General features: G+C 44.3%; 1 protein-coding gene across 1 annotated transcript; it reads left to right on the top strand.

The window, feature by feature from the left end:
• Positions 1-8,145: 8,145 nt before the first annotated feature.
• LOC123417468 (pentatricopeptide repeat-containing protein At1g08070, chloroplastic-like) lies at positions 8,146-9,898 on the top strand. Its single transcript, XM_045106902.1, has one exon. It carries the CDS (start codon positions 8,188-8,190, stop codon positions 9,766-9,768), a length of 1,581 nt encoding a protein of 526 aa, XP_044962837.1. The 5' UTR covers positions 8,146-8,187; the 3' UTR covers positions 9,769-9,898.
• Positions 9,899-17,236: the final 7,338 nt, after the last annotated feature.

Here is a 17,236-nt window from a genome sequence, read left to right as displayed (position 1 = left end):
ACAGGAATTATAATAATAACTATATTTATTATTGCCTCTCGGGCATAATTCCAACAACTTCTTGCCTCTTGTGTAGCTGTAAAGAAACGATGCAACATCTTTTGTTTGATTGTATCGTTGCTAGACAGGTATGGGGTTTCCTTGTGGAAACACTTAATATCCAAGATATTTTAAGTTTTGATGATGTGATTGTACTTTGGAGGGATCATAAGAAGAACCGTGTGCTTAATATGATTATTGCTGCCTCCCTTTGGAGTGTTTGGAAACTTAGGAATGAAATGTGTCTTCAAGGACGAGTTTGGAGAAATGTCAACTGCATTCTTGCAAAGCTGGAGATTCATCTCGGTCAATGGAAGATCTTGCTCTCGGGTGCTTAGGCGGAACTACTCCGTGGATCCATCAGGCAACTGGACAGACGGCGAGGGGAGCTTCTTCGCATTGCCTCGAGATGACCGTGGAGGGGCGAGATTATAGATGTTATTTTCTAGCCTTTTTACCTTTTGAGTCTGTTGAACTCTCCAATTTGGTGGCTATTTTGGCCTGTAATAAGTTCCAGCGTACTTTGGCTGTGAGGTATTTTTAGGCTACTGGTAGGTGGAGTTTCTTTGCTCCTTGTTCAGGATCTTTGCTTGCTTCATTTTTAATAAAAATGGGGCAGGGAGAAACCCCTTTGATTCAAAAAAAAAATAGTAGTCCGTAGAAGACGATGAGGGGAGAAGAGGGAGCGACCAGTACCGTAGAGAGCTAGCCAGGATAGCACTGGAGATACGGGGCCAGGACAGGGAGTAGCTTGCTGCGAGGGGAGGAACAGGCCGGCCCTGAGATGTTTAGGAAATAATTCTTTCCAATGTATTAGTAGATTGGCTGATTCACGAAAAGGGAAAGAACTGTAACAGATTGATAATTGGGAGGAATGGGCAACAATGGGGCAAGCCAACCGCCAGGCTGCTACTGCAGCTATCATAGGCCGGCATACAGAGACTGTGGGGACTGGAGCTATGATTCTACAGACATGGGATGCTGCTGTGATTTTTCCAGAGAGACGAAAAGGGGTGATGCATACACTGATTTTGTTTTAGAAGTCCGGGACATGATGCATGCACTGATGACTAATGTTGTTTTAGAAGTTCAACAGAGATACATATACCTATCAAGGGACGTGGACAAGATAGAGGAACTTTAACATTGGTCAGATTATGTCGTGTCCTTTCCTTTGTCGAAAAAGCCCGATGCGTCCTTCTGCCTTCATGAATTGATCGTTTCTCATTAAAATTGGTGGTGTCATTGTCCTTCAAAAAACTCACCTAAGACCATCTACTTGTTGGTGCCATTGTCCTAAAAAAACTCATCTAAGACCATCTACAGCCGGACCTCTCAGAAGACCCCTCATACGTCCGCAAATGTGCCTAGTTAGTGACCGAATGGAAGAGAGAAGGAAAAAAGTGATCCAACTGGACACCTCATATCATTTTTATATGCTCGAACAGTCCGCGAACCCTCATATTCATCTCAAATATGGGAAGGATGTGAGAGCTTGCGGACCCGCCCAGGCGCGCCCACTCAGTTCGCCACATAGGACACGACCCCATCCAAACCACCTTTTTCTTTTCACAATTCATTATTTTCTGTCTCTCTCTTCATCTTCACCAATCACGTGTAAATAACCGGATATATGAGGAAAAAAAGGAAATGTGATTGCGCGAACGGATAAATAAAAGACACGTCCGGTCACTGACCGTGCGTCTCCGTGAACGTTTAAGGGACTGAATTTGCAAGGTCTCGCTATAGATGCTCTAAGCATGTTATTGTACAATGTCCAGAAACCAAATATTATGAAACTGCCATGACGTTCTTGGTTAATAATGCACTATGGTCACGTGACTACCAATTTTGCAATTAGCTTTTCTATTTTTTACACTATCCATTTCTATTTTTTCCAGTACAAATTGTATGTCGCCGCTGATGTGTTACAGTTTATTTGTTCATGAGCACCTCTTGTGATGTGGGTGTAGAGAACACGGAGCCAAGAGAAAAATGGATGGTGTGCACATCTCAGAAAAAAAACTTAACCTGATTATTTAGGCTAAATAAGTACATACTAAAATAAAATCTTCAAATTCTGGATGGGCAACGGCCCACCGTGACTACACGCTGGCTCTGCCACTGGTCGAGAACATGATGAAACTGCAGCCTGCAAGCATGGGAATGCTTTTTCTGGTGAGTATATGTACTACCTCCGTCATAGTTTATAAGGCACGCACGTGTATCTAGGTCGTCAATTTGACTTATATAAAATATTGTTTAATATAAAAATTATATCATTAAAAAATAGAACATCTAAAGTTTTTAATGATATATTTTTTATAATATATGCTTATCATTAAGTTGGTTAAATTGACGACCTAGATACACGTGTCGGACTTATAAACTGAGATGGAGGGAGTAGCTTTTAACTTGAATGACGTAAGGTTCCTGCGCTTCACGAGCATATTTCTTCACATGGCTAAAGTATTCTGATGTTAATTGGTCTACGAATTTGCAACATAAAATATTTTATATGTGGCTGCAAATTTACTAAACACATTTTCCTTACATGAATGGTATTGGTATCTACAAAACAATGATCATTCTTTTCTCTGTTGTGATCGTCTATTTAATGTGTTTCATTTTACATTTGTATTATTTTATACATAAAAGAATGATATAAGTTATCTTGTAGTTCTACCGATTGATGGAGGAGTGCATAAATTGGTTGGAGCTCTTTTGCCAATAAAAATAACATGTTTCATGATTTTGTGGAAGTAAAATTACTATTGTGTCCAACAAGTTGAGCACAAAAACGTGGTATTTATATTTAAAGAGCTTTGACTACCAACAACTTTTTGAAAAACACGCCATCTTCCATGGGTAATTTCCTTGAAACATCTGTTATAGTCCATGTGTGTACTTTTTTTCATTCCAGCATGATATTATATAGTGAACGTGATGAATCTAACATATAACCCTTGATATATCTGCAAGTTTTGGGATTGCACACATGTAAAACCATAGTACTGAGATTGCGTCATGCTATCATGTTTTAAATAGTGTAGCATTAATAGTACAGAATGTTCACTGAAGATGAAAGAAAGTAATAACTTGAGGTTTAAGATACATTAGCGCATCTATAACGCGAGGCGCTTGTAGAAGGCGATCCGATTAATCTCCTGGTCCATGGATGGTTATACGATAAACTCTTGGAGCCCGATGCCATATCGATGCAAATGTAGGAACCGGGCGCTCGTGCCTTTTCTCATCTTGCGGGACAGAACGATTGGCATAACTGCTAGAGTTTTTAGCACCTACTATAGCGTCAGGCGTTGTAGCCAAGGACTCTTAGATGTTATTTGAAATTATTTTATTTCTCTAAGCGCCTATATAGGAGTCCCTCAATGTAGATGCCTTTGTGAAGTAAAAATGTGAATGTTAGATCTAACTCTTTTGAGTTCCCACTAAGATTTACTTTGCACAAAATGTTCTTAAGTTTTACTCCCTTGAGTTTAGGTGACTTCATTGGTTGGGTGCGGAGACCACTACACAGCCTGTCGTAAGCTAAGGATGTTTGCATGTATGCATTTAAACTGATTATGTTACGAATTTATTTCAGCCCTTAACTCCCAAGCTCATTACATGATTCTTGTATGACATGTAAACAAGGGGAGATGCAACAACTTTGAAGCCTGTCCCATTGTTTGGGTGTGGAAAGCTGCAAATAGTTTGTTCACATGTATTAGCTATAAGGTTGTATGTACGGTTCCATGTAACTCCGGTTGTCTTGGTGTTGTTATTATACGAAGACTCTTGTGTCGGCCACCTTACTAGTTAGACGAAAAATTAGGACAGGGCCACCTTGGGTTCTGCGCTTGCAATTTATCACCAATCACCATCATCAATTTGAGATGCCTATAGAAACAAGCGAGCAAAGGCAGCCAGCGATTGGTTTATCTTTTTTCTTTTCAAAGGGACCAGCGATTGATGGATCGATCCCCTACTGTCTCTCTTCACGAACAGAATTTTGCGTGCACTAGCCCATGTATAAAAAATGGCTGCATGGGCTATAACCTCGCTCGTTGTTTTAAAGCCCAAAAGCAAGGAACCTCCCTGATGCTGGCACAGTTGAATATTTTTAGCGTGAGATCCTTGGTTTGAGCGTTCAGGGATGTAGCGGCATCCAGCCCGAGCACGTGTCCGGGGTGCCCCGACGGTAAAATCGCCCCTGTGGTCAACTCTTAAGTCTGGATAGATGCTCCATCTTATTTGGCAAAAAATAATTCTCTCCAAGACCAGTGTCAATCTTGTTTTTAGAAAAAAATATGGATTTGAGGATAAATATACGGTTTTGCCTTTACCAGAAGGCCGTATGAAGGCGGGTAAGTTTCAATCCGTCAAAGATAAAGCACACAAGCGGTTTTGGATTGGATTGAAAAATATGCTTCTAGCAGGATGAAATAAATCCTGATCAAGTCTGTTATTTAGACTATTCCTGTTTATGCAATGGGTATTTTTAAATTCCACGTTTCACTGTGTGAGGAGTTATTCCAGATAATAGGATTTTATGGTGAGGCGATGAGGAGAATAGGAAAAGAACACGTTGGCTGGCTTGGGATATGATGACAAAACCAAAAAGTGAAGGGGTTATGGGCTTTCGTGATCCTAGGCTATTTAATCAAGCGGTTTTGGCAAAACAAGCTTGACGTTTATTGGTTTTTCCGGACTCTTTGTGTGCAAAGGTGATGAAAGCTAAATATTACTCTCATGGGCATCTTATTAATACGATATCCCCTCAAGCTACCTCCCCTTACTTGACAAGGAATTATGCATGATCTTGAACTGCTAAAAAGGCATCATATGAATAATGGCCGATGTGACTAGTTAAATATTTGGAGGTATAGTTGGATCCCTAGGGAATCTTCTCTACAGTTATATGATAAAGAGAACATAATAAGGATCAAATGGGTGTTTGAGTTATTCTTGAGTGCGTCTAGGAGATGGGATGAGAACCTGATCAGGCATCTATTTTATACTCGTGATGCATGGGAGATTTCAATGTTGAGTACTTTGAGTTTGGGTGAGGCAGACCTTATTGCTTGACATCATAAGAAAAATGGTTTGTTCTTGGTGAAGAGTGCGTATAGACTGGTACAGAATATTAAGAAACCGATGATCGATTCAGACAATTTTAGTGGTGGCATGAATGGGGAAAGGAGGTTCTGGAATATAATTTGGAATGCTAATATTCCCTATAAAATTAGAATATTTGCTTGGAGAGGTGCATCTAATTGTTTGGCGGATCAAGTTAACAGGGTAAAACATCATCAAACTATTATAGGTAAGTGCTCTATCTACGGTATTAAAGATGAATCTTCATACGTTGGTAAGTTATCTCAAGGCTTGTGCATTTCATATGGCAATGAGGAAAGTATGAAACTTACCAGCTAAGAAGATATTTAAATATTCTCAGCCACCGCACTCCTACCTACACTAGCGAGGCGCATTGTCATAACATCATTGGCGCTACCACAAGATTGTCTCCGACAACTCGTGCTTGGAGAGGACGAGCCCCTTTTGCATTGTGTCTTATTCAAGCCACTCGTGGCGTCGATCGTCTGTTTCCTTGCTCGCCCTCAAGCACCCACTTGAGGACATGCGGTGTCGGCATATGCGTGTGAAGGACGCCGAGTGCCACTGCGCTGACGAGAAGGACATTATGCTACGGGATAAGCTACTCAATACTGTATTTGAATTTAAAAAATGCTCGTAACTTTAAGCCACTAGTTGTCAGTTTCAAAAAATATTCATAAATTAGAGCTCATCCTCGAATTTTAAAAAAATTGAAAGCTCAAAACATATTCAAAAATTAAAAAAGTGTGTCAATTCCCCAAAAAATTACAATTCATAAATTCCAAATAAAATCACGAATTCAAAAAAAATCATGAATTTCGACAAATGTGTGTTAGTTTTAAAAAAGTTCATAGATTTTAAAAAATCCAATCAAATTCTAGAAATGTTTATGAATTTTAAAAACTTCTCGAATTTGAAATATGTTAAGAACTTAAAAAATCATAAATTGGAAAATTGTTGCAGTTTTAAGAAATCACGACTTAAAAAATTGTTCACGATTTAGAAAATTTGAATTTACAAATTAATAGTTCAAAATTATAAATAAGAAGAAAATAGAAAATGAAAAAGTCAAAAGGAAAAAAAAAGAAAAACAGAAAAGATCGGTTAAGTAAAGGTTCAAAAACTTTCCTAAAACATATGGAAAAAAGAAACCGCAATAGGCCGTCCACACCAAAGATGAGGCAAGTGAAAAGTATGAGTGTGATCGCCATTCTCCGATGTATGCGGAAAAATCGCAATAGGATCCACCATTTGGTAGCTTCTATACGGCGATGCACGCGCCCGTTTGCGCTCATGACACCTGCAGCGTCACGCGCTGGGCCGGCTCATTAAATAGCTCCTGGCGCTATTTTGCAGGGCCTGAAAAAAGTTCATTCATTTTGTAAAACATGAATTTAAAAACGTACATTAAAATTCCATAACTGTATGCAAATTTGAAAAAAAAATCAATTGAATAAAGTTCATCGGATTAGAAAGCAATTCATGAGACTAGAAAGCAATGATTATGATAAAAAGTTCTGCAAACTTTAAAATATGTGCATGGATTTTAAAGTGGTTCACAAAATTCGAAAACAAAATCATTAATTTCTAAATAAAGTTCGTCAATTTTAAAAATCATTTCACTGTTTTTTCAAAAAGATAACGAATTTTAAAATATGTTCAACGATTTCAAAAATATATTCAACAATTTGGGAAAAAAGTTCAATAATTTTAAAAAAAATTCGCAGATTTTCAAATAAGTACACCGATTTTGAAACAGAATTCGTCAATTTGGAAATAACTTCATTAATTTTTAAAAATGGTTTATTGATTTTGAAAAAATGTTCACAAATTTTCAAATATGTTCACCGATTTTAAAAAAAGTTCAACTCTTTTTTAAAAAAATTCAAAGATTTGGGGAAAAGTTCACAAAATTTAAAATATGATCTGCAATTTTCAGAAAAGTACACCAATTTCGAAAAAAAAACATTGACTTTTACCAAGTTCACAAATTTAAAAAGGATTCCATCGAACTTCAAAAAATAATCAATCTGAAAGAAAAATTCACATATTTCCAGAAAAAATCAACGAACCAGGATGAAGACAAAAAAAAAGGAAAACGACTAAGCAAAAGACTTAAATTGGAAAAGAAATAATAAATAGAATAAAAAGTGATTGCTAATAGATCCTGCTGGGGCGGCATACTGGTTGCATTAGTAAAACTTCCTCAGGGTGGTCGCCGGTTTGAATCTCCCTAACTTTTTGCGAAACTAAACACATACATAAACCCTTTTTGGTTTTTGCGGAAGTAAACACATACATAAACCCACGATGGTCCGGCGCATCGTGGAAGCGCTGCAGGCGCCCGTTTGCGAAAACACGCCTTAGATGGGCCGGTCCATCGCAAAAGCGCTGCAAGCGTCCGTTTACAAAAATACTAATAACGTGCGCCTATGATTTACCCACCAACCATACATGCCGAGGAAATAACATTTGGTGAATTTCATAGCACGGTCTTCCTAACTTCAGCACTAAAAATAAAAAGTTAGCAAACCACATGTATTTGAACTTAGAGTGTTTAATGCTAAAAACCTCAAAGAAAATGAAATAAGTTTCGAATGCATGCTAGAGTTTCCATAAAATGTACCTCCTCTATTTCTAAATTTAATTTTTTTAAAGATTTTACTACGGACAACATACAGAGCAAAATAAATGAACCTTCTTTTAAACACTCGTATGTAGTTTATAATATAAAACCTTTAAAATGTCTTATATTTAGGAACGAAGGAAGTACTACATGGTACAGATCAAATTATTCCTTAGGAAAAATCTTATAAGATTCAATCCTGTAAATGAAATTATCAACATAGAATTTCTAATGATTTTAATTCTCCAGAATGCTATTGAATTTTATTTTTTTAACGGGACGAAATGCTATTGAGTTCATTTGAATCAAGGGATGCCTCAGGATTTTATTCCAAGCTTTACTTCTGGCCTGGACGACATTTTCCATCCCGTCAGCTGAAGGGAGGCGACGACGCCATCGCCATGGACGCACCTTATCCACCTGCGCGGCAACCTAGCAGCAAGCCAACGGCCGCTCCACTCCTCTCCCCTGGCCGCGCCTCCAATCCCGGTACTGCGCCTCCGCTCGCGGCGTCGCTCCTTCGCCACGGCGCACCGCACGACGCCGGCGCGCTCCGGGCCGTTCTGAAGCGCCTAGCTGCCACGGCATCGGTCCCCTGCGAGGCCGCGCCGGCGCTGCACGCCCACTCCGCGAAGCTCGGCCTCTACCGTCACCACCGGGGCGTCCGTGACGCCCTCGTCGCGCTCTACCTCGCGTGCGGCCGGCGCGGCGTCGCGTCCGACCTTTTCGCTGGCGCCGGAGGTGGCCCGGCCCCGGATGTGATTTCCTGGACGGCCATGGTGACAGGGCACGCGCGATTGGGGCTGTTCCGCGAGGCAGCGGAGCTGTTCCTGGCCATGGCGGATGACGGCGCGGTTGTCGTCGACGCCGTGGCCGCCGCGGCTGCATTCGCGGCCTGCGCCGGCGCCGGGGAGCTCGGTCTGGCCAGGGAGGTGCACCGGCGCGTCCTCGAAGCGGGAGTGGCCCTCGACGTCGTCGCGTGCAACGCGCTGGTCGATATGTACGCCAAGTGCGGCGACTCGGCAGCCGCGCTCCGGTGCTTCCGTACGATGGTGCCGACCAAGAACGTGGTGACCTGGAACACGATGATCTCCGCGCACGCGCGCGCTGGCGAGACCCAGGAGGCGCTGGAGCTGTTCCAGGAGATGCTTCAGCAGCCAGGCTGCGCGCCCGACAATGCCACGTTCGTCGCGGTTCTCGGCGCGTGCGCGCGTCTCGGCTCACTCGACGCGGGCAGGTGGGTGCACGCCTACATCGGTAGGACCGGACGGGATGCCGCCGCCGGCGTCGTGGGCAACGCGCTGATCGACATGTACGCCAAGTGCGGGGCCGTCGAGCAGGCCGCGGAGGTGTTCGACGCAATGACGCGGCGAGACGTGTACACCTACACGTCCATGATCTCCGGGCTCGCGATGCACGGCCGGGGCGAGGAGGCGCTGGCGCTCTTCGGTGACATGCGGCAAGCCCGCGTGAGGCCGAACGAGGTGACCTTCCTCGGCGTCCTGTCCGCCTGCTGCCACGCCGGAAACATCGAAGACGGTCTCCGGCATTTCGATGCCATGGCGGAGGTGCACGGCGTGACGCCAGGCATCGAGCACTACGGCTGCGTCGTCGACATGCTCGGCCGCGCCGGGAGGCTGGACGAGGCGGAGGAGCTCGTCTCCGTGATGCCGATCCGGCCCGACGCGCTCATCTGGGGCTCGCTGCTCGCGGCCTGCCGTGCGCACGGCCATGTCGACCGCGCCGAGCGCGTGATGCGGCGGATGGCCGAGGACGAGGCCGACGCCGGGGACTACGTGCTCATGTCGAACATGTACGCGCAGGAGGGCCGACACGGCAAGGCGGTGCAGGTGAGGCGGCAGATGAGGAGAGGCAAGGTGGACAAGGTCCCCGGCTGCAGCCTCATCGAGATCGACGGCGTGGTGCACGAGTTCCAAGCCGTTCCGGCAAACTCCGGCGAACCCGATGACGTTTTTAGCTGACTGCATAGCATGCTTACTGCAAAATTCCAGTGAATCACTGACTAGTGAACACATTGAACAGCTTGACATGTACTCCAGGTCCTGGAGATATCCTACCGATTTGCTGAACTTATGAAGAGCTTGACCTGCAGATCCTGATACTTGTGCACGGTTAGCCCTGCTTTGGGATACCCTTTTTTGCAAAATATACACGGGTAAAACAAATACGTACCTTCACCCACCGGTTTAGTTTTTCAGACGGTTTTATACTTGTATACGGTATAATACCTCCGTAAGCTATTACACCTGTAAAAACAAAACGAGTTTCCAAGCGCAGAACAAACGAGTTTTTAAGCTAAACGTTTTACAGAGAAGCATCACTAGGCATCAGTGAGGCCTAATAAAAAGACCGTCCGGCTAGTTAGTATGTATAATTGTGATTTATTTCCATAACTACTACCTTACATTATGCCTAATTAAATGCAAGATTCCATTTGTTGTTGGCTTGGACGATAGGTGGTTTGTTCCATATTTAGCTATCTTGATTCCAGTATTATTTAAAACTGCTTTCAAACAATATATTTCTCTTCAAAAAATAAAATTGCTTTGAAGTGAGGTTTCTCAACCATGCGGACATGTGATGTATTGTTTTTTTGGAGCAATATATTATTTCAAGGTAAATTAAAAATGCTTCTGCCTACCAATGAATTTGCATCCACGGGGTAACCAACGTGCTACAGTTTAATAAAATTTGTTTCTTACTCAATGGAAAATTTTGCGTAGAAACATAAAAATCTTGTTTCCAGCGACTAGATAATTGCTTCTAAGAAAATTAGACCTTCACTATAAAAAATAAATCATTATCATATGTACACATGTTTCAAGCACATTAGGACGTGTACCAAAAATATACAAATCTTCACAATTTTCTTTCATTGATTGAAAGTAATGCTTTCAAATACAAATCGTGTTCCTAATCCATAGTTCCCCGCTATGCTCCATCCAACAGTGTCCGATCTAGTCTTGATGACCACCATTTCTTCCACAAATCTGTGGGTCAATGTTGGCGAGCGTCGATGCCATTGAGGGGCCGACGATCTTGGCATGTGACCACCGAGGTGTGCCAGGCTAGCTAGTTTGCTTCCAAACAAATATCACATTGTGCACCTGCTCTGTATCAACCATCATGTTATTCTCACTCTCGGTAGGCATGTGTCTTCTATTGTTGTTGACTCTGCAAAAATTTAAGAAGAAACGAGTTGTATGAAGCATGCAAAGGAAGCAAGTTACATTCAAACACAATGCCTACAAAATATTAGGAAGCATGCGAGGAAGCAAGTTGAACACAATATAGAAGCACATGTATGGAACATATGAAGAAAACTATACAATATGGAGAAGTACAACTATGTGATGTATGGAGAGAATTGTATGCCGGGAAGAAGCACAAATATGACACGTGGAAATTTGGAAGCATATAACCATACAACTCAAAATAGTATGTGCATGGACGCAACGAACACATCGAAAGAACTCAACCAAAAGGGATGCTTGCTTATTCCCATGGTTTCACTTCCTCCGGCCATCTAGTGATCCTTCGGCAGCATGGTTAGGCAACAACACCAGCGGACTGCGGACACCCGGTTGGAGATGGGCATGGCACCACGTACGTAGGAGTGGCGCTCTTGCGCGGAGGAAGGGAAGAAACTGGCCGTGCTGCTCGAGGAGAGGAGGAGGCAGGCGCATGCGAGGCCGTGGGAGAAGGGGATCTGGGCGGTGCGTGCGAGGTGGAAGAGATTGGAATCAACGGGAATACCGGGAGAGTGATTAGGGAGATGTTATGGGCAGAGTTTTGTTTCTGAACGAGGGGGTGTTTTCCGCTAATTTGGTGCGCTGGTCCTAGGGGCCTTAGCACAATGATTTCTCGACTGCTTACTATACAACAAGGTTTATCCGGCTTCGATGAGGGAGGGACGATGACGACGGCGCGCCTTCGGCTCGCTTGAGTACTTGTAGTCGTCGCTAGGTGGTACACGAACCCGGTTGTAATTTTTATTATCATTGTTTTTTCTTTATACTGCCATGATTGAAGATGAATAGATTGGAAGTTTCTCGCAAAAAAGTTACAAAAAATGCTCATGCCTTAAGATATTCTCGTTGATGCCATGACTTTGAAAATATTTAACTAATAAATTCCAAATGATTTAGATTATTTTACTAGCGTCATCTTTAGTAGATCTGGATATTGATGCCTTGAAGTGTTCTCTTGCTTGAACCTATGGATTGTCTTAAGCAAGCATGTTAGTTTTGGACATCCAAATCATTAGTATGACTATTGAAATCATGAGCATCAACATGTGCGTTCTATATCCAAGTGGTATTACAAGGGCCTTTAGCTAGCATTCCCGAGAAATTACTCTAGATTGATGGACGAAAACCCATGGTCGGGTTCAATTTCAAATCGGAGATAGCGAGGACTACAATACGACCACTTTGTGAGCAACGTGTGGTGATATCGGAATGGTAGCCTCAATAGGTTAATTGTAACGCCCTCGATTTAATTGTACGCTAAGCATACACGTAAATGCGTACAATCAAATCCAAGGACTCACGAAAAGATATCACAACACAACTCTAGACACAAATAAAATAACATCAGTTTCATATTACAAGCCATGGGCATCGAGGGCTAGAATACGAAAGCTCGATAAACACACGAGTCAGCGGAAGCAACAAATATCTGAGTACAGACATAAAACATGGGGTGCCTTAGAGAAGGCTAGCACAAAAGATAGAACGATCGAACGAGGCGAGGCCTCCTGCCTGGGAACCTCCTAACTACTCCTGATCATCAGCGGCCTCCACGTAGTAGTAGGTACCGTCGGAGTATCAGTCGTCGGCGGCGGGGACCTCCATCTCCTGGGCTCCATCATCTGGTCGCAGCAAACGGATCAAGGGAACAAGGGGGGGGAGCAAAGCAGCGGTGAGTACTCATCCAAAGTACTCGCAAGTCTTACATCAGAACTAATGTAAGTATGCATCAGTATCAAAGAAGGGGGTTATATGTGGACTGACTGCAGCAATGCGAGAATAGAGAGAGAAGGTCTAGTCCTATCGAAGACTAGCATCTTCAGGGTCTTGCAGCAATAGACGAGAGTAGAACAGGGGTAACACATTAATAGTCATATTGTTGCAGCAATATTAAAGTGAGGTCACGCCTAAAGATCCTCCCTCGACTCCCTGCGAGGAAGCAATCCCGAGGCAAACTAATTCCAGTTAAGTAACAATTGTAGTTGTAAAAGATAAGGGCACAACTCCAAGTCGTCCTGTAACCGTGGACACGGCTATCCGAATAGTTAATTTTCATCCCTGCAGGGGTGCACCACATGTCCCGTCACGCTCGATAACACTCTAGCCGGACATACTTTTCTGGGTCCTGCCCGGCCTCGGAATATCGACACGTCGCAGCCCCACCTAACACTAATCAGAGAGGCCAGCCCGCCGGTCTAACTCCTAAGCACAAATGGTTCGTTGGCCCAGTTCCCCTTCGTGCTCCTGCACGTGGCGTGGGCGGCCGACGTCAGTCCTAGCATCCCTTAATCACAAGAGCGATGCATCTCAGGACCACTCGGGCGCGCGCCGCTACATTGCTGGCATCTGAAAAGCTTCGGCTGATACCGCGACGTCGAGTACCCATAATTCTTCCCGCGTAGCCGGTTAGTGCGAAAAGGTCTCCGACCAACCCAGATCAAATACCCAAATCCATTAACATTTTAATTAGGCCAACAACACAGTCTCACGGGAATCCACCCGTCTTACAACTAATCACCAAAGATCCCAGTAACATGGTCGAGTAACTGTGTGGGTATAACATCAGGGGAAATCCGAGGTATCACCCTCGTTGGATTCCGAACGATGTATCCGTCAAGATGGGCTTAGAGGAATCACCCTCGGGGGTCCCACACTTGAGGGGTTGCACGACAGAGGCGTCATCGGGAATGGTGAAAGAGGAATCACCCTCGATAACCACGACCGACTAGCTATACTACAGAGATATCATCAGGAGTACTTAGCGAGGTGTCACCCTCGGTACCCGATAGTATCTCTGTAGCTCGTACAACTAAGGGGGTGCATGTGCTGTGTCAGGTCTGGCTCGTCGATCAGGGATCGAGATTTGAAAACAAGCGGGGCAACTGAACTACGGGGTCAGAGGGGATGACTGCTCCACCTATACTAGGCATGTTAAAGGTACAGGACTGAAAGTAGCAGTTCATCAAAAACAGGCTATGCATCAGATATAGGAGCTAACTACAACAGTAGCAAAATACTAATGCAAGCAGTAGGAAGAAAGACATAGGCGATATAGGAATGATCAAGGAGGGTTTGCTTGCCTTGCTGCTCTGCAGCAAAGGACTGATCGGCAGGGTCGTAGATGTACCCGGCAGCAGCGTCAGTCTCGGGGTCTACCGGTAAGAAGAGGGGGGAAGAAACAATAAATAATAGCACCGATGCAACACAAAGCATGACATGGCAAGATGCAGGCTAGACATGAGCTAACGCAACAACATCCGTCATAGACGGGTCGGAAGAATATCTGACGATATTTTCCGGGTCTCGGGCTACTATCGGTCATACTGGAAACGATGGAAAAGTTTCATGTTTGCTATGCTAGGGACGCGTGACAGACGAATGGACCGTGTAACCGGGTTCGTCCCGTTCTGCTGATCAACTTTCATGTTGAAAATATTTTGATCTGACTTACGGATTATTTAATATTAATTTTTAAAGTTTTATTCAATAATTAGGAATTAAAAAACAGATTTAAATAATTTAATAAAAAGCTATTATGACATCAGCATGATGTCATGCTGACATCAACAGTTGACTGGTCAACTCACCAGCGGGCCCCGAATGTCATGGGCACAAGTTTTAATTAAGATTAAATATTAATTAATCAGATTAATTTAGTAGGGGACCCACGTGTCATACTCTAATTATTCTAATTAATTAATTAACTAATATATCTATTTATTTATTTAATAAAAACATTATTTTTATTTTTATATTTTAATTTCACTTTTCTTTAAAAGGGGTGTGGGGCCTCCCTGTCATAGACAGCGGGGTGCGTTGGCCCCACCGGTAAGTGGCTTTAGGCCAAATACTCGATTTTATTCACAGATACATAATCATGTAAATATCGTATTCCTTCAAATATCTATATACGCAAATACATACGTCGTATCTCATACATACATACGGCATCTAATACATCTTTTATTTTATTTTCTTTTAACTCAACAACACTCCCATCTCTCTCTCTCTGTTAACAGAGAAGAACTCTGTGCTCTAACTCAACATAGAAGAACAACATCTTCAAATCTTCCTACCGGCTACTACCGTCGACGGATCGAAGTCCCGTTTGCCGGAACGGAACCGGGACGGTGAGGGGAACGCGATGGTGGGAGGAGCCCGAGGAGGGGCTCACCAACATTGATGAGACGGCCCGGTGAAGCCGGAGTTCGCGAAAAGGCGGAGGCGACGGTGGTGATGGCGCGGTGATGACGGTGGTGCCGGTGAGCACGTCGAGAGAGCCCCGATGAGGAAGAGACCCTCCCAGAGGGGGGCGGCGTTGAAGGAAGAGGTCGGCCCAGGTGAGGTGTCTCCCTGCCCGGTTCCTCCTGGACCGAGCGGGAGGAAAAGGGGCCGGCGCGACGGGGTGACCAGGAGGGGCCTCCGCCGGCGGTGAGGGAGAGGAGAGGGAGGCCGGTGGGGGAGGTGGATCTGAGGGGAGGGAGCCCGGTCATGGGTGCTCCTGAGATCGACCGGCGGGAGGATCAGGGAGGCTCGGGGCGAGGCGGTGGCTGCCGGCGGGGTGGGGATGTAGGGGAGGCCCGGTGGGGGAGGGGGCTCGCCGGCCGGGGTGGGGGCGAGGTGGAGAGGAGGGCCTGGCGCAGGGGAGGCCCGTGGGGGGAGAGGGAGATCGTGGGGAGGGGGAGAGGAGGCCTCTCGTGCGGGGTGACCGAGAGGGAGAGAACGAGGGACGTGGGGGGTTCCTGTCGGTGGGGGGAGGCGAGCGGGATAGGTGGGGAGGGGCCCCCTTGAGGGGGTTGGTGGTGGGATGGGAGGCCAGCGAGAGGGGTGCTGGCGGCGGTGCTGGGAAACGGGGTGGGAGTTGCGAGGGTGAACAGGGGGGTTCTCTAGGGTTTCAGGGGCGTGGGTGGGCCGGCTCGGCTGGGCCACTTTGGCCCAGTCGGCCAGGGGGGGTTCCCTTTTCTTTTTTTCTTTTTTTTAATTACGTTCTTTTTATTATTAAATCTAATTCTTTTTGTTATTCAATTCTATTACTTTTTGTTATAATTTACTATATATACTTCTAATTCTTTCTTTTATATATTTATTTTCATTTACTATCTTTCTTTTATTTATTTGGTTTAAAGCTCCACTTTCAAATATATTGGGATTATCAATAATTCTAAAAGTGCCCGATTCGATATTATAATCCGTTAGGGAATTTTTTATAACTCCTCGACGTTTTTATTTCAACAACATAAAATCTTTTCTCGTGTGACTTTATTTTAAAGCTCCGAATTTGATTCGGTTTCAACCAACACGAGATCATTGATATCACTTGCGATGACGTGGCATCATTAGCGCGGGATCAGTGTCGCTTAATTACAATCATTACTGTAGCAAAAGTCGAGGATGTCACAATTCTCCCCTACTAACAAGAATTCTCGTCCCGAGAATTAAGAGGTAGAAGGAAAAAGCCCGGGGTATTCATCACGGAGATGATCCTCGCGTTCCCAAGTGGCTTCATCTTGGAATGATTTGACCACTGCACTTTAAGGAACTTGGTGACTTTGCGACGAGTTTTACGCTCAGCTTGGTCAAAAATACGGATCGGATGCTCTTTATAAGAGAGGTCTTGTTGCAGCTCAAGCATATCATGATCCACTGCTCGAACAGGATCCTTCAAGCAGCGACGGAGCTGAGAAACATGGAAGACATCGTGAACCTGAAAAAGGTTCGCCGGCAGTTCCAATTGATAAGCCACTCTTCCACGCCTTTCAAGAACAGTTAAAGGGCCAATATAGCGAGGAGCTAACTTGCCCATGATTACAAAATGGTGTGCGCCTCTCATTGGTGTGACACGAAGATATGCCCTTTCGCCAGGTTGATAGACCATACCTTCATGATGACGGTCATACTGACTCTTCTGACGAGACTGAGCAGCCTTCAGATTCTCATGAATAATGCAGACTAGATCTTCAGCGTGATGGAAATCATACGGGCTGAAGAGTGATCGATCCATTGAACGATGGCTCGAGAATTTCATACGAAGCCAAGTGTAAATGATACCTTGGAGTCAAATGATGTACATGAGAGTCAGGTTTCAATCCTGTGGAACTTTGGGTTATGGGTCCACCATGTGGGCCGAGATTTAGACAGAGGGGTGACATATCATACGGTCTTGGTAGTAAGACATGTC

Source organism: Hordeum vulgare, chromosome 1H (assembly GCF_904849725.1).
Source record: "Hordeum vulgare subsp. vulgare chromosome 1H, MorexV3_pseudomolecules_assembly, whole genome shotgun sequence".
NCBI lineage: Eukaryota > Viridiplantae > Streptophyta > Magnoliopsida > Poales > Poaceae > Hordeum > Hordeum vulgare.
Note: the sequence above shows the minus strand (reverse complement) of the source record. Positions and strands in the feature narration are given on the sequence as shown.

Excerpts from the sequence above, each read along its gene's own strand:
- LOC123417468 (XM_045106902.1), top strand. The coding sequence starts at position 8,188 with ATGGACGCACCTTATCCACCTGCGCGGCAACCTAGCAGCAAGCCAACG.